At 37.0% G+C, this 21,282-nt stretch overlaps 1 protein-coding gene and 1 long non-coding RNA gene across 3 annotated transcripts in view; one reads left to right on the forward strand and one right to left on the reverse strand.

Annotated features, from left to right (window-relative positions):
- dock1 (dedicator of cytokinesis 1) overlaps nt 1–15,135 on the forward strand; it is a 252,549-nt gene extending 237,414 nt beyond the window's left edge. The window contains exons 47-53 of one of the 2 annotated variants that reach the window (XM_077200233.1): nt 2,271–2,408; nt 5,181–5,326; nt 6,106–6,138; nt 7,947–8,145; nt 9,435–9,600; nt 11,931–12,082; nt 14,301–15,135. In XM_077200233.1, the coding sequence (XP_077056348.1) occupies nt 2,271–2,408; nt 5,181–5,326; nt 6,106–6,138; nt 7,947–8,145; nt 9,435–9,600; nt 11,931–12,082; nt 14,301–14,396 (930 nt within the window). In that variant the 3' untranslated portion in view covers nt 14,397–15,135. The remainder of the gene's footprint in view (nt 1–2,270; nt 2,409–5,180; nt 5,327–6,105; nt 6,139–7,946; nt 8,146–9,434; nt 9,601–11,930; nt 12,083–14,300) is intronic. The other variant, XM_077200232.1, reaches the window with a different exon arrangement.
- LOC143709691 (uncharacterized) overlaps nt 1–21,282 on the reverse strand; it is a 759,555-nt gene that overhangs the window by 222,908 nt on the left and 515,365 nt on the right. The window lies entirely within an intron of this gene.

Below are 21,282 nucleotides of genomic sequence, written 5' to 3' on the forward strand. Positions count from 1 at the left end.
TCCATATGTGCTGATCTGTTTTATTTTCAGTCAAAGTTAGTTGATGAGGTGTATTTGTAGTTATGTTTGTGTGATTTGGCAGGCTCCTTTTAAAGCAGTTTTGTTGCTATGCCGCCTACCCAGAATTCCGTCACTGTGATCATTTTATAAAGGTCTAGGTTTCCCTGGAGACACAAGCGCTGCTCTGTCTCTCTCACTCTATCTGTCTATATCTCTGTCTCCTTCAGAAATTCCCTGCGGTGCTAACAAGCCTTATTAAAGTGGGAATCCTCTCTGTCTCTCTCCTGTAATGTCATGACTGTTGGACTGCAGGAGGCTCAATGCACTTTGTGTCTGAACAAACTCTACGTCCCTATATGAATTTTTACATCCATATAATTGCACAGTAAATTTGAAGAGGTTGTTTGATATTGTGAATCTAATCAGGGCTAAAGGGCGCCATATAATTAATAAGGATAAACTGTCTTCGTCTGCAATCGTTTTTTTTCTATCACGGCAGTTATGGTCATGTTTGTTAAATGTCAGTCAACACAGGCCGTCAAACATGTTTACTAGTGGCGGAACTAATCTAGTCAATGCGAACACCTCAGCAACTCTGCCATAGTAACAACTTGGCAATCATCCAGAGCACCGTAGCAATATTTAAACATTCATAAGATACAGTTGATACAACAATGAGATACAATTACTTAAGATACAAAATGCTATAAGATAGAAATGGATCCAAGTTTTTGCTTAAGACATTAACAAATATCTGCCAGAATCTGGTCAGAACAATAAATGTGTTTTCCCTTAGAATTAAACAGGTGTTTGTTCTTGTTTTAAGCAAAAACGAACTGAATTAGAGGTAGAAAATCCCTTTTTGCCGTGTAAATACATTATCAGCTGTGCAGAGTATGTTTGTATGATTCTGTACTTTCAAAGGTAATGCAAAAATTGATTATCCTTTTCTTTTGAGTTGGCATTTCAGAAGTTTGAAGAGAAGCTTGATGTCTTTACTTTCATGGTTGATGAAGATGTCAGAGAAATGCTCTTTTCCATTGCACCTCATTGCGTCAGTTGAACGTGAACCTCGTTGGACTTTATTCCGAAATATCTCATCTTTATAGCTCTCTGGTTTACTCTGACTTCATGCTCTCCTAATGTCTGGAGACAGCAACACTTCTCCTTGCAATTAGCTGAGCAGTTCAGTGTCTGTGTGTGTGTGTGTGTCCGTCTGATGGTGGTGCATTATACTTCTCTCTGTACATTCAGACTAGCAGGAGACTCTTTCAGTCGTAGACGAGAGAACGCAGTGCTTTGTGTGAGGAATGCTTGTGCACAAAGGTTTGTTTTAAATCCTATGTAATATGATCCGTCTTTCACTGTGGCTTGCATATAAACCCAGCATTGGTATTTTAGTGGCTGTTTTCCTGTTTTATGTGTCTGTCAGACCAGAGGTTTTATGTAGAAGACAGAAAATTGAACCTCAAAGTGATATTTCAGGCTGAGGTGAGTCACTGCGTTTGATTCACAGGCAACTGAGAGGCTTCAGTATATCACTCCAGAAGAACCGCAGGCTATGTCTCACTCCATCATGGGTAGTAGGGGTGGGGCAGGCATAATAAACAACTAGTTGATTAGTAAGGTTGACTTTTGGGGTGGATGCTGTGATTTTGTCTTATATGGGACATATTATGCACTTTTACAGTCTTGATTTTGTTTTTGGGCTCTACTAGAATAGGTTTTCATGCTTGAATGTTTAAAAAAAAAAAAAATTGTTTTTTCACATTTTCTCCATTGTTGCAGCTCCTTTCTTCCCAGTCTGTCAGTTAACACTCTGTTTAGTTCCTGTCTCTATGAAACTCCTCCTTCGGAAAAGCACACTGATTGGTCGGCTGGATCAGTGTGTTGTGATTGGTCAAGTGCTTTGAGCGTCTTTAGAAAAATGTCCCATCCCTTACCATAACCGTGAGTTTCAACACACTACTAACTAACTCAACCAGACCCCCACCTTTATTATGCGTATTAATTATTTAAATGAGGAGTATTTTGACACGTTCGTTTCTGGAAGAAAACTCAAAACTACAATGGAGGCGTTTCAGGGAGTTCAGTGACTTGCTCAATAACTTGCTTTGTGGAGTGACTTTGTGCTTTTACAGACCTTTTTCATGCTCAAACAGCAACATCAAACTCTAAAGAAAGATGAACATGTAAAAAAGCATAATAGGAGCCCTTTAACATTGTGGCGTAACATCTTTGCTATGTGTGTGTGTGCGCATTTCTTTCAGATCCCGAACCTGGCTGAAGGAGTTCGTATCCACGGCGAGAAGGTGACGGAGGCCCTTCGACCGTTTCACGAGCGTTTGGAGGCATGTTTCAAACAGCTCAAAGAGAAGGTGGAGAAACAGTACGGCGTCAGAACACTAGTGAGTCCAAACAGACACTCGCTTTCCAAACCATTTGAGCTAGAAACATCATGCCTTCATCATTCATTCAGTAATAATCATCAAAACATGGATGTTCCTCATCACAGCTCACATGCATGCATCACATTACCACAGGATGGACTCTTACCTCACAATACAAGCAGATCACATTCAGTAATCATTGATTTAAATTAACTACATATTCTGTGTCTGATTTATGTGTTGCATGGTTGTCTGCATTTGTCATCCAGCCGGTGTTGGGCCATGAGAAACCATGAAAAAAACTCTCATGGTTTCTTCCTTATGACCCTGTTTTGACTTGCTCACTGGGGATTATAAGGCATTGTTATTGAAATATGCTGCTTTATAATCATAAGCTGCTTTGTAATGATGTGTACTGTGAAAAGCACTATATACATTTTGAATTAAATAAAGGCATGGCAGCTATTAGATGATTATGTCATTGTGCAAGTCCAGTGTTAAATGCTGTGAGTTGCTTTAATAGAGCTTTAAGTCTTGGTAATTTAAAAAATCTGTAAAAAAGATAATGTACTTCATAATTCTACAGTATTAAAATATATGCATGTAAAAACTAGTATTTTAAACTAGTAAGTATTAAACCATTTTTTGTTTAAAATTAATTCATTAAGTAGTATTATTATGGCAAAACGTTACTATTTTGGTGAGATCTTTTAAATGGTTATTTGAAGTAAGAAAATGTTTGTGTGCTTAAATATTTATATATTTAAGTCCAGTGTTTTAATTCGTATGTTGTTAATCACATTTAGATTGCATTATCATCAAAATTGTCTTCAGACTGGTAATTTTTGTAATGCCTTCCTCCAACTTAATCATGTAGTTCATCAGTGGTGTTATTGAGAGTCCCTAATATTAACTTTAAGTAGGTCTAACAGCACTGACAAAAGAGCATGTCGGTCAATGGTACATTTATTTTACTTAAAAAAAACTATTATTATAAAGAAGATTAAAACTACTATGCTATATTAAGTAATTTATGTATGATTGATGAGTCTCTTTAATAAAAAAAAACACTTCAGATTGAAATGCCATTGCAATTTGTATAATGACCCATATGCAGATTTAAACATCTTACCTTCTTCCTTTTACAGAGTATTATTTATTTTCACATCCTGATGCTATAGAAATGTCCTGTAGCAAAACTTAGTTTTTAAATTGTTTTAATGCTATTGTTGATTGATGAGTGATGCATTAAATCTGCTGTTCTCCATGATATGATCGCTTAAATAGTATGTTTGATGTACTAGACATAAACAATTTGTGTTATTTGATGTCATAACCACATGCTCATTAACATATGACTGGCAAATATTACATATAAACTTTTACATGTATACTCTTCAGCCTTCAGCAACTTGGCTGTGGCATTTTTACAGTATTTGATGCCAGGAACCTTATCTTAGATTAATGCAGCCTGACATTACATTGTCTTCAGTGAGGAAAAGTAGAGCGAGAGATCGGAAAGTTTCCACACAGCTGTATTTTGAGACTCACTGAGTGAATGTGTGTGTTTGTAACTGTGACAAAGACATTTCTAAACACACTCTAAAGAATCGCTACTTTCCTCCAGTCTGGACATACGAGCTGAAAAGAGAATGATTGGAAGTCCATAGGAGGGAATGAGAGACGGGGACAAAAGTGTATGGAAGACAGGTAGAGAGAGGTAGAGAGAGAGAGAGAGAGAGAGAGAGAGAGAGAGAGAGAGAGAGAGAGAGATACTGACTGTAGCTGGCAGATATTGATCACTGTGCTCTGGGAAAGTGCTAGAATTAGCAGCGATGCCTCCTATACAGTGTATGAAAGTCTGAGAACGTGATCTGCGTTATCTGTTTCAAGGGCAGTGAGGGTGAACGTGACCGAGAGGAGGAAGATAAGGAAGGTATGAGTGGTTCATATTCACAAATAAATGTACAGAGATTCACACATAGAAAGAGGTCAGGAAACGAAACCTGAGGATGAACAGAAACACACTCACTGAGTTTGGCCCATGTACCGCACGAATCGAAGTTTGTCGGTCCGTGTTTTCATCCAAACTTATGTGCAAAATTGGACATTCTCTGGGATGCGACCGTTCTCTGGGATGCGTTTTCATGATAATCGAATGTACCCAGTTTTAACATTAGTTTTAGTTAACCACAGATTAGCTTATAATGCTAGTGTATGGGGCTCAGAATAAGTAAAAATAAAAATCGCTAGTTAATGCCACTAACAAGGCTCAAAACAGCCCCACACTAACACGGCAGCATAATGAGGGTCCCTACCTGCAAACCGAGTTTAATAAGAAGATACTTTATAAAGACAGTACACTTCACGTATACAAGCAGAAGCCATCTTTGGAAAACAGTCTCGACCAGTCGAACCACGAATGCCGTGCTACGTGCTGGTTGATATTCACAGTTCAGCTCACGTACCACGACGTTATAACGCTACACTGGCGTTATAAGCTAATCTGTGGTTAAACTAAAACTAACGTTAAAACTGGGTACATTCGATTATCATGAAAACGCTGAGAACGGTCGACTCGGTACCCATGTGTTGTTTAGTCCTAGGTTCATTTTTGGCAGGAATTGTCTTTTAATGTCAGAAACAGAAAAAAAGTATCATAAACTAAATTGACTTTTTTGGTGCAAGTATTGGCTTTGTAAATGCTACAGCTGTAGAATATGACTTCTTAAAAAAAAACTGTTGAAATGCTGTGATGTTCTCATGTCATGTATGTACTCTGTGTTTCAGCCTCCCATGTCAGACGAGCGGAGGGGCAGTCGGCCACGTTCAATGGTTCGGTCATTCACCATGCCATCGTCTCAGAGGCCACTGTCTGTCGCGTCTGTGACCTCCATATCATCAGACAACTCACCGTCCAGACCGGGATCAGACGGGTAAACACACACACACACACAAACATGATCCAGACTGAAAGAACAATATATCTGCAGATATGTATACTAATATAGTGCACTCTCAGTGCTGGGTTACATCATAAAACCTCAGATAATTCTGCTGTGGCGACCCCTAATGGGAGCAGCTGGAAGAAAAAGAAATGTATAGTATTTATTCTGTTTATAGTAAATATTATTGATCAAAAATCAAAACTTTAATCAAAAGTGAAAGTAAATACATTTGTAATTTTACTAAATATTTCTATTTTGAATAAATGTTGTAAAAAATCCTGCAAAGAAAATATGAAGCAGCACAATTGTTTTCAACATTGATAATAATCAGAAATGTTTCTTGAGCAGCAAATCATCATATTAGAATGACACTGAAGACTGTAATGATGCTGAAAATTCAGCTTTAATCACAGGAATAAATTACATTTTAAAATATATTCAAATATAAAACATTACTTTTAAATGTTAATAGTATTTCACAATATTACTGGTTTTACTGTATTTCTGATCACAGTCCTTACAAAATAACCAAATAAATGAATACATTTATCATAGGTCTGGATCAGTGTCTGAGGTTAAACCTTTTACTTCTTATTTCCAACACACACATATATTGTTGGATTATTAATTTTAAGTAAGCACAAAATTGAAGAATATAAATCTCTCTCTACGCTAGATATCAGAATCAGGCCTTATTTCTGAACCATTGATTCAGACCTCTATTAAACTGGCTGGATTCTTGACAATGATTTATTTTCTTCTTTCAGCGGTTGGAGGACTAGTACAGGAACACTTCATAGGTTGGAGTGTGTGTTTTTTTCTTTCCCGTAATCTTTCTTTCCCGCTCTTTGTCATTTCCATGTTGTCTCTCTGTGGGCGGTCTGTTCTCATCCACACGCTTACAGATGCACCTGAATCACGTCACATGTCCAGCACCTGCTGTGCCTCCAAGATCATTTTACTGCGCTTTAAGAAGTTCCATCAGTTCATACAGAATCAGCTGATCAGATCAGATGGGTTTATATGTGTAAAACAGACATAAACTGATCTGAGGACAGTATGCGTTTCAGTGATTTTACAGAGTTTAAGAGTTTTAAGTACACCACTTTGCCTTTGTGTCCAACTCAACCTTTTACCTGTGTTAAAATCACTGTAATACATGTGGTCTTAGTGCTTTATTCGGTCTCTTTACTCTAAATCACTGAAAGGTTGGTGCCAGTCTAGCGTGGCAGGCACACAGATGCCAACCTTAAGGATTAATTAGTGCGTGTTTGAAGAGAGTGATTCTATCAGCGATGCCCTCCGCTGGTATTTAATTGTGAAGGGCACCACTTCACAAGAGCTTTCATTTGATTAGTTAATCCATCTCATTAAAGCACTTTGATTCGCTTGAGCCCAAGATTCTGATTATGAGAACCAGACATTCTGCTTCCCTTTTTCCTTGCTTTCCGCTTTACAAAACTTGCCCGTGAGTCTCATTATCGGGCAGGTCAGCAGATATGATGCACACACACGCTTTAAAGTGGAGATATTCGCTTTTGCATGGATGGTGTATGATTTCTCGCCAGCATCACTGCATTTTTAAGAAACTGTTGTTTTCTGAGCTTTGAACCTGAAATCCAAAAGTGATGATAGTTTTTCTTTGCAGAATTGAGCTGTCTAGGTTCACGTACATTTGTGCTAACAGTAATGCTTACTGTAGTTTTCATTTAGTCTGTGAAACTGCAGATCAGGATGAAGCCGGTGTGAGAGCGCTTCGAGTTGGTGCTGCTGCATCTTACATTCATTCATCAGTCATGTGCTTTTGGGCTTTGCAAACTTAAACATTTTCTTTTCTTTGATTTATTAAATGCTGTTTTTGCAGATTCTGTTGATTTAATTGTTATTTAGGTATCGTTGGTTACCTGACTTACAGATATATTTTCATGCATCAGTTTGTCTGTGATAAATCATAAACAGATCACTCTGTTATTCTTTTAAAGAGTCATTTATAGCCCACATAGTTGTATTATAGCTGAATATGGTTAAATATTATATTCCAGATACCATTGCAAATTTAAAAAGGTTTAAAACCTAGTGGTTTTCCAAAGTTACCAGCCACTCAGCATTTTTACTGGCCACAATTTTGACATCGATACCATGGGGGGAAAACTGGCATATAGATATTTTTAATAATATCTCATAATTTGGCAGCAGGTATATTAGGCTGCATAGACGGATTTATGTGTGCACACTTTGAGTTTAAGCCCAAAATCTGTGGGAATGCCTGTGACACATTTGTGGTGACGCCTGTGAAAATATAGGGAAGTACAAATAAGAACAGGACCAGCAGTAAAACATTTTTTTTAAAAAAATTGGTTTGAACCCTGATATCAGAAATAAAAATAATGTATTATTTTCAATTAATAACTAATATGGTTGGTTGCCGTGACACTAGAGACTGTACACTAAAAATGTCAAATGAGTGCTAATATTTGCTCAAGACTTCATAAGAGGCTTCTCTCTAATATTAAACAGCCCAGCCGTCTTATCCAATAAAACGTACCCGCCGCTCAGTTATCTCTGTCCTCCTCTTTTCATTTCATTCCTCTTCTCTTTCATCGTATAGATTTGCCTTGGAGCCTCTTTTACCAAAGAAGCAGCACTGTAAGTCCCAGGATAAACTGGATCGAGATGAACCTGAGAAAGACAGGAAGGAGAAAAAGAAGGAGAAGAGGAACAGTAAACACCAGGAGCTGTTTGATAAGGAACTGAAGACCGCTGATATTGTCCTGCAGCCCAGTGAGGCGGTCATACTGTCAGAGACCGTGAGTCATACAAACACACAACCACGCCGAATCCATGCACAAATACAGACTTACTCTGCGCATCGTTCACTGCCAGAATCAAGCCACTGAAAGTAAACTTACTACCTGAAGCATAAAATTACAGGCAATCATCTGATGTTTCATACACCGCTATGAGAAGCAGGAGTTTGGAGATATGGGAAATATTACCTATAGGTAATCAATAGGTAACATAGATACCTATTGTGATACGACAGAAATAGAAACCATTTGTAAATCGAAAGACTTTCATTTGCCTGCTTTCCGTCTAATCAGTTGTTCCTGAAACTGTCTTTTTCATCTCTTTTTGAGGCTGAATCTTCACTCGCAAGTCTCTTCAATCTCTGAGTAGGAACACCAAATGAACCCGAGCAGTTCTAGAACAAACAGCACAAAATAAGAATAAATTGACCCATTCACAGACTTCATTGTTAGTGAAGCACATCACCGTACGCTTCTGAAAAAAGAAAACTAGCGCATGTAATTACTCTGCCCTGGACCTTCTGGATCGTTTGTCTTTTATACATCATCATAATGACCTTGACCCTTTCATAAGGCCGCTGACCTCTGAATTGAACTGCAATTAAAGAGAGAGCTGAACAATCTGATTTGCTGCTTCATTAATCTGTCATGTTGATAACAAGCCCACCTGGTTATTTTTATTTTTTGTGTTTTACCTTTAACTGTTATTGTTAATTTCCTCGTCTGATGCCAAATAATATAGTAATTTAATTGATTTTGATGTTACATTTTGATGCACATTTTCATAATTCTGCTCATTACCTTAAATGTAATTTCACTCAAAACTTGAAATCCATTTTAGTCAGAGAATAATGTAAAATTGAAAGACTAAATTTAAAAAACATTTGCCACAATACAAAAAATGTTCAATAAAAGCAGGTTTAAACATGTTCAGAGTGACTCATTCTGCTGCCTGAATCCTGTATGTGAACTTCATTCTACTCATCGTACCTTAATGATGGCCATTTACAACTGGAATAATGCATAAGCCTGCTGAATTATGCATTAAATAAACCTGTATGCTCATGTAAATAGACCTGAGCTGTTTGAATTGCTGTTCTTTACTCTGTTACTAATTTTATCTTCCACTACAAAAATTTTTTCTCACTGTTATCATTGTCTATATCCACTCAGTGCTGTTTTCTTGGTCATCTTTTTTAGTCCTGATATATGGAATCCCTTAAATAGCGATTCCTAGAAAGAGCGGTTCACTCTCTTGTATTTATCTGCCATTTTTTTCATCTCTCCAGATCAGTCCGTTGAGGCCCCAGAGGCCGAAGAGTCAGGTGATCAACTTACTTGGTGAGAAAAGACTCTCCGTGTCCCCAGGAGCCCCTGCCAACCCGCCTGTGCCCAGCGTCCCGCCTCCCATCACCCCCCGGGTCAAACTGCACTTCAGCTTACTGACTGGATCCAGTATGTGTCATTCAGCACACTGATCTGACATTTCCCATAGAAGTTTTATTCTGAACTATAATTAAAGTAGGCACGCTTTGCTAAAGCAAACTAGGATAGACATTTGGCAAGGAAGCCCCTCCCACCTGTGGGAGGTTAAAAAAATGGTTATGGTAATTTAAAGTAACTTAAATTTACAAAAGGTTGGGCTATTTTGGGAATAAAACACTCCAAAACATTTAAATGTACACTGCCGTTCAAACGTTTTAGTTCGGTAAGATTTGTAATGTTTCTGCTCACCAAGGCTGCATTTATTTGATTAAAAATACAAAACAAACGCAGTAATATTGTGTGATATTATTTCAATGAAAAACAGCTGTTTTCTATGTGAATATATAGTAAATTGTAATTTATTCCTGAATTTTCAGCATCATTACTCCAGTCTTCAGTGTCACATGATCCTGCAGAAATCATTATAATAAGATGATTTGATGCTCAAGAAACATTTTTCATTATTATCAATGTTGAAAACCGTTGTGTACCTTTTTTTTTTTTTAGGATTATTTGATGATCAAAAAGTTAAAAACAACAGCTTTTATTTGAAATAGAATCTTTTGTAATATTGTAAATGTCTTTACTGTCACTTTTGATCAATTTAACTCCTCCTTGATGAATAAAAGTATTGATTTATTTTATTTATTTCCCCCAAAAAATACTGACCCCAAAGTTTTGAACGGTAGCATTTAATGTTACAAAAGATTCTATTTCAGAAAAATGCTGTTCTTTTGAACTTTCTATTCATCAAAGAATCCTGAAATAAAAATGTAAATAACTGTTTTCAACATTGATAATAATGAGAAATGTTTCTTGAGTATCAAATCAGCATGTTAGAATGATTTCTGAAGGATCATGTGTAAATGTAAATCAAGGAATAAATTACACTTTACTATATATTCATATAGAAAACAGCTATTTTACATTGAAATATTATTTCACAATATTACTGGGTTTGTTTTGTATTTTTAATCAAATTAATGCAGCCTTGGTGAGCATAAGTGACTTTTTTTTAAAAACATGAAAAATCTTACCGACCCCAAAGTTTTGAACGGCAGTGTAGTTCAAAATCCACAAAGGTTTTTTTTTGCCAATCCTTTGAATAAAGGAAACTGAAATACAAATAGAAGAAATTCAGCAGCAAGATATCCAATCATAATATTAAATAAAAGTGCAATGACCTTGATCTACTGAAATATAGCAGCACTAGTTTTGGCATCACACATTGTCCTCTGATGTTATATAATCAACATAAATCATTATTATATTTTAGAAGTTGAAATTGCTGACAACTATCCAAGTCATTCAGTCTGATTTACATTATTATTCAAACTTTTGCGTTTGGTAAGGCTTTTAAATGGCAGTGACATTTTCATTTTAATAATAGCTGTTAAAAGATTAATACATATACTTTAAGTTTTGTTGTTTGGCTTTTATTCAAAGCAGAAAAAAGCATCCAGATCTTTTACAGTACTTTTATTTTTATGAATAAGATGGAAATGAATGACTGTGGTAACTGGGATTTCCTTTTCCCATCTTGAAGGGATAGTTCACCCAAAAATTCTGCCATCATTTACTCAGGCTTATGTTGCTCCAAACCTGTATTAGTTCATGTAAATTATGACAGAATTGTCATTTTTGGGTGAACGATCACCATGTTTGCTGACATCATATGCTCCTAACATGATGTAGTCTGATGACACACAAACGTAATGTTGTGATGTGAAACTCTGGACTCTGCAGAAGTGTTAAATCCCTGGCATGAAAGCGAGTCTGATCCAGTCTCCCACTCGCCGCTTGTGAAGATGTGTAATGGATTCAGGCTTTGCGAGGCGTTTACTCTCCCAGGGGTTCAGCCCACTGTCTGAATCCTGAGTTTGCACTGTGTGTCGTCATCTCTGTTAGATTATTCAGTGGAAAATGAGCGCACAGTCCTCCTCTAACAGCAGATATCACATTTACATTGCATGTAATACTTCTAAAGAGTCACAAGTAAAAATCTCTGAACATCATTGCATGAAACATTTCCTGCTCTCAAATGCACTTTACTAACTTTACTTTTGTCTTCTTTTTCGCAAAGAAACTTATTTTAATAAAAATATTTTTGCTTGAAAACTGTACCTTTCTTTAGAGTAAATTCTGATTGATTTAATATTTTGCTATCTAATACAATGATATTCACACATTTGCTAGGTGTCCATATACCAATTTTAGACACATTTGATGTTTTTGCAGATATATAGTTTCATGCATCATGATGTGGATCTCAACAGCACTCTTGTCTTGTTTCTTTGCAGATCTAGAGCTGAATGGGACGGGTTATGGAGATAAGGGGGAAACTCCGCCCCCACTTCCTGTCAAGAGCAGTATGGGTGACTATGGAAACCTGATGGACAACTCAGACCTGGCCAGTCCGACCACTCCCCCTCCACCACCGCCACACCCGCGGGTATAACGCATCATCAACATCCGTCAAAGACTTACATATTTATAAAGACATTTATTGCATGATCATCATTTCCATTATTTTTACATGATCATGTAAGGGATAATGTACATTCAGCCGGTTGTTATCTCAGAATAAACCCTGACAGGGTGATCAGGTCTTGCATCTTGAACATGAAGGGATTTATTCTGAGATAACAACCGGCTGGATGTACATTATCTTGCTTATTACTTGCCACATAAGTAAATAATTAGACATGAAATATTGATCTGAGTCTAAATATTGTATTAGCTCTTTAAATGCAAAGCTTCTGCGGAGAAAGCAGTTGCTAGTAAGCGGCAAGTTCAAACTAGACGGACATTTAATGGATACGGTTCAGAATATGTAATACCTTTAATACCTGTCTTTTCTAAAATCTCTCTCTCTCTCTCCCTCTCTCTCCCTCCGTCTATCAGTCCAGGGTTTTTACTTCTAAATCCGACACCCTTTAATTAACCCAGAATCTGAACTTCTCTGCTGCTAGAAGTATTGGGAAATTACCGTTAACAGTTAACAATCCGTTTGAAGTTCTGCACTGTATGACTGTAGTCTAAACAATATTCTTTCATAAGTTGATAAGTTTGGGGTTGGTAGGATTTCTCAAGAAACATTTCTGATTATTATCAGTGTTGAAAACTGCTTAAAATTTTTGTGGGAAAATGATAAATATTTTTAGGATTCTTATATAAATTGATAGTTCAAATGAACAGCATTTATTTGGACCTAATCTTAAAAAATCTTGTGTCAAATAATAAAAGTACTGTCACTTTTGATCAATTGAATGCATCTTTGTGGATTAAAAGTATAAATTTCTTTTAAAAAAAAATTGCCCTCAAACTTTTGGATGGAAGTGTATATAAAATGCTTCGGTTTTCTTTTTTCTTTAATTTTCTCTATCACTTTATTATTATTACTCATACTTATTTAAGGTTAGAGATTCAAAAAAAAAATGATTAGGGATGGCCCGATACCATTTTTTTCAAACCGATACGAGTATTTACATTTGTGTACTTGCCGATACCGAGTACCAATACCGATATTTCTACCGCAAAAGTAACTATAGGCTCCCAGAAAAGAAGACAAGACTATTTTAGAACACAGGTTAGAAGACTGTTTTTGTTTTCTTCTCTGCTTGTTTTAACAAGTCTAAAAATAAATAATAATGAGTAAAATAGTAAATGTATTAACACACAAACCACTGTTAATTTAACATAAAAGCAAGCAGTTACTGCGTGCATGGTCTGGAATGACAGAATGCGTGCAAAGTGCGCTCCCTTAATAGCCTAATTCCTATAAAGCTGACCGTTCATAGCGATCTAACACATATCTTTTATTTCAATGAAGCTGACTGCACAATGAATCTTTCATAATATCCACACACTGTTATAATTAGAGGATTTGCCAGCATACAGAATTCAGCACTGAACAAAAAAGTTTTGAGCGGTGAGGGGAGTCTATCTTAAATGCTTCTGATTGGCCATTGCGTTCAAGAAATCAACACATATGACTGTGATTGGCTACATCGCTCAACGCTGCAAACATGTTATGAATAGAAACTCTGGCCTGTAAATTGTTTCTATTTTGTTTTAGTTGTTATTCGTGCTTTTCTGCAACAGATGAACAAAAATCTATTAGTTTTATTAGTTCTAGTTTGCGGGAGTCCCGCGAATCGTTTTATTCTCCCGCACACACAGAGTGAGTGCATTACCGCCCGCGCCTGTGCTCGCACTCGGCCATCAGATCAAGTCCCGCGCCGCACTCTATTGCATTGGGAGAACACGTCCCTATGCCTCAGTTCACCTCGATAAAGCACTCGCGGCGGCCAGTTTCGTTTCGCAAAATGTACGTGGTATCGGGGTATATAATTTTGATGAGTTTGAGTATATGAGGAGAGGACAGTATCGGCCCCATCCCCAATGCCAGTATCGGTATCGGGCCATCCCTGAAAATTATATAAATATATTGTTATTACATGTGAAAATTAACAAAATATAAAATTACTATTTATTCAATCATTGATAACAGTCTTGCCTCGGACTAGAAAGGAATGGCTTTATTAATGTAATGGCGAGTTTATGAGAGAAAAGCTGCACTATTTGAGCGGTGTGTTTCAGGATGCAGATCAGTGACTCATATAATGAATAATTGCATTTGTCCTAAAAACTTTTGTTCATTGTTCCAGCACCTTCCGCCCCCCTTACCCAGCAAGACCCCTCCACCTCCACCTCCAAAGACCACGAGAAAGCAGACCTCCATTGACTCGGGAATCGTCCAGTAAGAGAGAAGACGGCAGTGTCAAACGGAAACATCCACATCGGCCCTCTTCCAACGATTTTACGTCAACATCCCTGACAGTGTGCCATGATGAATCGCTCACCTCAGCCCTTTTCATAACAGCTGATGATTGTGTGTCCACTGCCGGATCAGCGCTCGAAGCCGAGATCTCAAATCACTCCAGACAACAGCAAATATAGATGCAGTGGAACTGGAGTCAGGGAATTCTGGGGATTTTTGGCAGATGGTGCATGTTTAGCTAAAACTAAAGATGAATTATGTTTTTTCTCTCTTTAGGCAGGAACGTAGTCGGGAAGATGCTTTTTATGCACATTAGCATCGAGACACATGACCAGTTCATAAACAAAGATTCCTCTTTCTCTCATTTTTTTATCCTCACTATATACACATTTATGTACAGAGGTTTGTATATATGTTTTATTTTATTGCTTTTCTTGAAAGTACATTTTATGTTTTTTTATATGCAATTTATATAAATAACTGGCATTTTTATCCAAAAAGGGTTGATTTTCTAATGAGAGGGACAGTAAAGGTATTCTTACATATATCTTTTATTGATTTTGTTGTTGCTGTTCTTTCTCATTTGGAGTGAAAACAACTAAAAGTCATTGTATCAATCAAGCGTATAAACCACATAAAAGCAACAGTGTGCATATCGATAACATTGACTGCTCCAAATCCACTACTGACTTCTGAATAAACTCAATGTATGTATTTGTAAAGTGGCTCTTGTTTGATTCATGCTAATCCAGAGCAATGTAGCCATTCAAGACCCTATAGAAAATAAAGTAACATTTCATTTATTTTTATTGTATTATTTTATAAACCACAAGCAGCAATATATTTCATATTATTTAATTTAGCAGATAAGCATTTTTGTTTTGCTGAGATGACATCATGCACAGGTTAATGTGAAATAAGTCAACGCTCTCTGGAAAGTGAGGTAAGTTGAGTCTGAGGTGAGTTTTTTGCTATTTGTGTTTACAGTATTAACTCATTGCTTGAAAAGGACTCAAAAGTTTATCGATCAAGTCCTTGTAACCTGAAAAGCTGCACTTCGATTTCTATTTATCTTTTCAGTATGACATGTGGAGAGGAATTTCAATGGAATTGTTGCATCATAAACACTGCCAGCTTTAACTTCACTCAAATATTTTGAAAATAGCAAAGCATTGCATCGACTCATACATGCATAATCAATGCAGCATCTTTAATGCACTGAGAGCAAATATGATGGAGGACGCTTTGTATGTTCAAGGTCACTGTTGCAGCACATCCAGTCAGAACGACTTCTCTCCTCTGACTAAGTGTGTAATTCTGACGTTCATTGTGTAGTAATTGGTCTTAAACGTGCAAAATTCAACATCTAAAAACCGGAAATCAGGCAGATCACACTGGGTGGGGTTCAGGGTTGGTGTTTATTACATGGGTCATTCCGGTCCTGAAGAATATTCTGTACTGTCTGCAGACATATGGTAGTGTTTTTAATTTTATTGGCATACTTCTGTTTAAGACAGTTATACTGTGTCTGGCCAAGGTAAATTGACATCACACTGTATTCAAATATTATTTAAAAAAAAGTGCCCCATTATGCTTTTTGGCATATTACCTTTCCTGCATATTTTTTGTGAATGTAAAAGGTTTGCACAGTTTTAAAGATGAAAATACAGATAAATGGAGTTATTGTTTCCCAAAAGAAAGAAGTGATTCTGAACCGCATGTAACGAGTCTTCAACAATTCCAGTCTGACTTCCTGTCACATACATGCGTAACAGTGTAAATAATTAGCATAATGCCTGTCTGTGCTGTGGTCTTCCTTGGCTTCTCGCAAAAAACACGTCTTATTTGCCCCGCCCTCAAACACTGTAGTTGTAACATCATGTTGAGAAGGTGCTGTTTTCAAAGGGATGAGGATTGCAATAGAAGAGCGTTAATGTTCGTATCACTGTATAAAGTGCTGCGGAAGATCCGGAGCTGAAATTCAGACATCGTAACAAATAAGCATTTAGTTTCCAACAACAGACTGGCCAATCAGAGCAGAGCAATCTCTCAGAGAGGAGGGGTTTAGAGAGACCGAATCTTCCAATCAACCGTTTTTAGACTCTGAGAAATGAGGTGATGTGCAATGTGTATTATTAAAAAAGTGTTTTTTGACCTGGGATGCATGTAAACCTATTGTAGGAGGCTCTAAAACAAAATTAGGAAGCTTTAAAATTGCATAATAGGGGTACTTTGTACATTTTGTCCATGGGTGTCATACAAAGAATTATGAATGCATACAAAAATGGGAGAACCAACAAAATAATAACAATGTGTTTCTTGAGAGCTCATTGTTTTTCCCTACGCTTTATTTATTTATTGCATAGTACAATAAAACCTATAGCTGTTGTTTGACTTTTTTTGCTAAATAATTTGACAGATAAATACCAAGTTTAGTGTTTTGTTCTTTCCTCATATATATATATATATATATATATATATATATTCATATGAGACCTGATAATGTCTGTATAGTAGGAATGAACCGTGTGTGTGAATGTGAATGTGTTTGAGGTGTTTCTGCTGCTGGGTCAGCGGGACTGAAGAACGTGTGAACGAGATAAACTGTCACAGAAACGTCATGACATTAATACCCGCATGAGCCAGTTTCCCACGGTACACTATCAACATCTGACCAGATTCATCCAGATGAAGAGTCCCTTTGAAAGGAAAGCTCATATTCAGCCAGTCTCCAGGCTGAGCTTTTTTCCTTCAAAAGGTATTTCTTTTTAGTTATGATCACTTTAGTCACACTGCTTTCAGAAATGGAATAAACACAGTTATGTTTTATGCTTCATTGTGCAGCAGCGTTCATTTAGCAAAATATGTTTTCCATGAGACAAATGACTTTATTTATTAGATATGTTGCCCTTGCAATAAACTGAAAAGTTTAAGTTTTAGCACTAAAATTCTTATCTGGAAATAAATAAAAACTAACACTTACGTAAAAAAATAATTAAACCTAAATAAGCAATGATTAAAAAAAATCTATTAAAATGGCAAAAATGTAAACTAAAAATTAAACTAAAATAACCATGAAATTCAAAATATTAATAGAACTAAAGTAACACTGCTAAGACCCACTATAAAATAAAGTAACATTTATTTATTTAGCAGAAAAGGAAACGTTAAACCAAGAATAAATGCTTTTTTTTTCTTTGATAAATTTAAAGGTCCCATATTGTACAACTTTCTGAAAATTTATTTTAGGTTTTGATGTCCTTAAGAATATATATTTGCAGCATAAGTACCAAAAATCATCTAATATTTTTACAGCTCCTTTCTCAGGAGCTCTGCTAAGAAGAGCCGATTTTGGCCTGTCTATTTAATATTCAAGATCCTCTCTTCTGATTGGCCTGTTGTTTTCTGCGTGACCCACCATTGGTGACTGAGTAGTTCTGACATCACAAATATTACGGAAGTCACAACAGCTCGTGAAAAGGCACAGCTACTTTATCCAGGCTGTGTGCATTTGTCTGTGGATCGACTGTTTTGAAACTTATATGACAGTTTCATAGCCCCTAGACCTCTGTTATCATGAAAAAAGCCAGGGAATTTCAGTTTTGACAATATTGGACCTTTAATAATGCTACAATTTTATTATGTGTTTCCTTATGGTCACAGTTTGTGATTTAAATAAATCAAAGCGATCTTGTTGTCTTGTACTGGTGACTGTATCTGTATTTTGACAGGATCTGCCTTGTTTTACGTTGCTTTGAGAAGGACATTATCTTTCAGAGGAATTAAACCTCTCTGGTCACGTCATTACAGTCTATAAAATATAATAAAAATATCGCTATAAAATAAACCAGCAACTCCTTTCAGATCCTTCAGGCTCAAATGTGACCAAATCTTGTGCCTAGACATCCATGTCCAGTCCCTCAGAGATCTTTTGCCACTCATTTTAAGTGTGTTGAGGCAGATCACAGGTTTTTCTCACAGGAAAATATGATTACATTCGCTTAAACAATTTACAAGGCCAGAAGCGAAATAAATGGCAAGAACTACCCCAGTGTCATTTATGTGCTGAAATATTATCTCTGGTCAGGAAATCAATAACAGGCCATAAGTCAGTGTGAAATGATATCCTGCCACGGTAGATTGAATATGCATTGCCTTCACTTTTGATTGACAATAAACAATAATTGTAATGCAAAGCTCAGGCTAAAGCTGCTCGCGCACAGTCTCAGACGGCGACCCGTAAACATCTTGTTACCGGCAGATGCTTCCATTCTCCTCCATTGCTGTTTTCTGTGAATCACTTTGTGCTGTTCTGATTTTAATATAACTGATATATATATTCATGCAGGAGGGGCCGAAGGCTAAATTGAATCCATATTTCAGTGTGATTGTGTTTGGTCTCGGTGGTGCGGTCTATCACACCGCCTCTGATTGGAGGAGAACCTCCATTGAACCTAATCTGAAGCCTTCTGATAAACACTACCGTGACTGTCTGGACAAATCCAGGAACGTGTGTGTCACTTATGAAAATCTGTGGTGAACTCAGATAAACTAGTCTGCTTTTGCTCATCTCAGACAAAAATTGACCCAGATTCACATTAGTAGGCTACTTCAATTCAATTCTGTCCAGCTCACATTTCTGTCTGAAATCAAGCATTTATATAATGACTTATTTCTAATCATTATTATATTTTGCCCGCACACTGTAAAAAAGTTTACTTGTTAATATGAAGGAAATGTCCGTATTGATTTTTCACTGGTGTTTTACCTGTTTTTTGAGTTGTGTTAGGGTTAATCTGTTAACTTTCACACCCCTTTCCGAGCAAATCTGAACTTAATAAATTAAATAAATGCTAATTGGGACATAAGGTGAGTGGAAGAAATAAAAAAGCATGCCAAGTGACAGTTACACTGTAGTCAATGGCAAAAAATGTCAGTACATTTTTCGTTTTGTGTTTTACCTTAAGATGTAGTTTTCTATTTGCCCTGCTCATTTAGAGATGAAATGTGCTCTTTACAAGTTGTCAAGAATTTTTCCGATGTCTGCAGAGGTTTGTAGGGTTTGGTTTTAATGTCCCAAATATAGTGGCGTTGTCATCATTCCAGTCTTGGAACAACATGAGTAACATTTTTGGTTCACTATTTATTTCTAACCAGAAGATCTGTAGTGCAAAAAAAAGCAAAAACTATAATTTGAGTTTGTTTGCATATCCTCGTTTTCTAGCTGATGTAGGCTACTGTGTGTGTTATTTTGGATAAATATTGTTGTATTAATATTTTGATTTTGAGCAAGTTTTCTGCTGTTTCCTCTGCATCAGTGGATTTGACTTTATCTTGCAGGTATCGATCTCATGGTGGTGTTTTACTGCAGGTCCCACTTACAGCAGCAGATCAGAGAGAGAAACGAAGACTGACTCTGGTTTTCACTGAGGATCTGTCTCAGCTGGTGGACGGAGAGCCGAAGCCCGTTTCTTTCTTATCTGTCTATTTCCATCGGAAACAGTTTCCAGCGGTTGAGACTGAGGTCTGGAGTGCCTTAAGATCCCAGGATTCATCCTGCAAAATGCATCTTATTGTCTGTGTTTTGTTGCAGCAATAGGCTACCTAGTGAGCAATCATCACTGCATACTGCCTACATAGACAGCTGCATTTGTGCTGCAAGCGCCAAGCGAGACGCAAATAAGTAAAACGAAAAAAAGCACAAGTTTTAGAGACGTGTGTGACGTAATGCTAACGCAACTTAAAGGAGATGGTCCTCACTGCAGAACACGAAATCTAGGGGGAGGTGTTGGATCCAGATCTAACTCCTCCCACCTTACATATACCTAAACCTACCCATCCGCCCCCTGATCCCTAAACACACCCCTAATCCTACCCATCTCCGCCCCTTAGATCTGGATCCAACTCCGCCCCCTGGATCTCGTATACTGCAATGAGGTGCTACTGACTTAAAGACGTCTGTCTAGCGCGTGTTTACAGTGAAAAACAGTGGGAAAGAAGTGCAGTGGAATGGAAGAAGGCATTCTGTGTGAATGGCCCCTTAGATGACATTATGAATGTAACATCATAAATGAGTGATTTGCAATGCTTTTTATTGGCAGCATGAACACTGGCATCGATGTTGGTGAAGACCTGGGAACATGCATGATTAAGATGCCTACGCTGACGACAGCTGACTAGGTTTGGAACAGAGCAATGATGGTTTATTTAGAGTGTGATTTTATTATCAGGGTTATTAATGCTGTTTTTATTTTTGTGGCATTTAAAGAGATTGTGTTTATTTAGCAACATGTTCTGGGTAGTTCTTTTGGAGTGATTAATAGCTGAAAGCAAACACTCATCCCACAAAATTCAAGAACGAACTTAATGTTTTAATCAATATGTGCAGTACATACATGTGCGGCTGCAGAGGAGCAAACCTTCATGCTCTTGTACTTAAAGGCAGTTTGCACACACACTTCTCAAATTCACCACCAGAAAGGCTTTCGCTCGAGGCTCAGACGTCTTTAGACCTTTGAGTTTGGGTGGATAAATTCACCTCATGAAAATGGTAGTATTTTTCAACATTCACTCTTTAAACTAAAGATTCTCAAAGGGTTTTTTTTTCCACAGTGATGCCATTGAATAATTTTTTTGGTTCCCCAAAGAACCTTTCATTCATCAGTTCTTAAAAGAATAATGTTTCCCTTATTGTAAAGAACATTAAAAAAATCATAAGAAACCTTTTTGCACTATAAAGAAGCTCTGCAATGGACAGGGAAGTTTCCAAGGATGTTAAAGGTTCTTTTTGGAACCATAGATGCCACTAAAGAGTCTTTATTTTAAGAGTGTAGGTAAGACTCGTCATTTCAACAATAATACTGGGTATG

This window comes from Siphateles boraxobius, unplaced genomic scaffold (genome assembly GCF_051911475.1).
Source record: "Siphateles boraxobius isolate OS27281-9 unplaced genomic scaffold, OSU_SipBor_1 46, whole genome shotgun sequence".
NCBI lineage: Eukaryota > Metazoa > Chordata > Actinopteri > Cypriniformes > Leuciscidae > Siphateles > Siphateles boraxobius.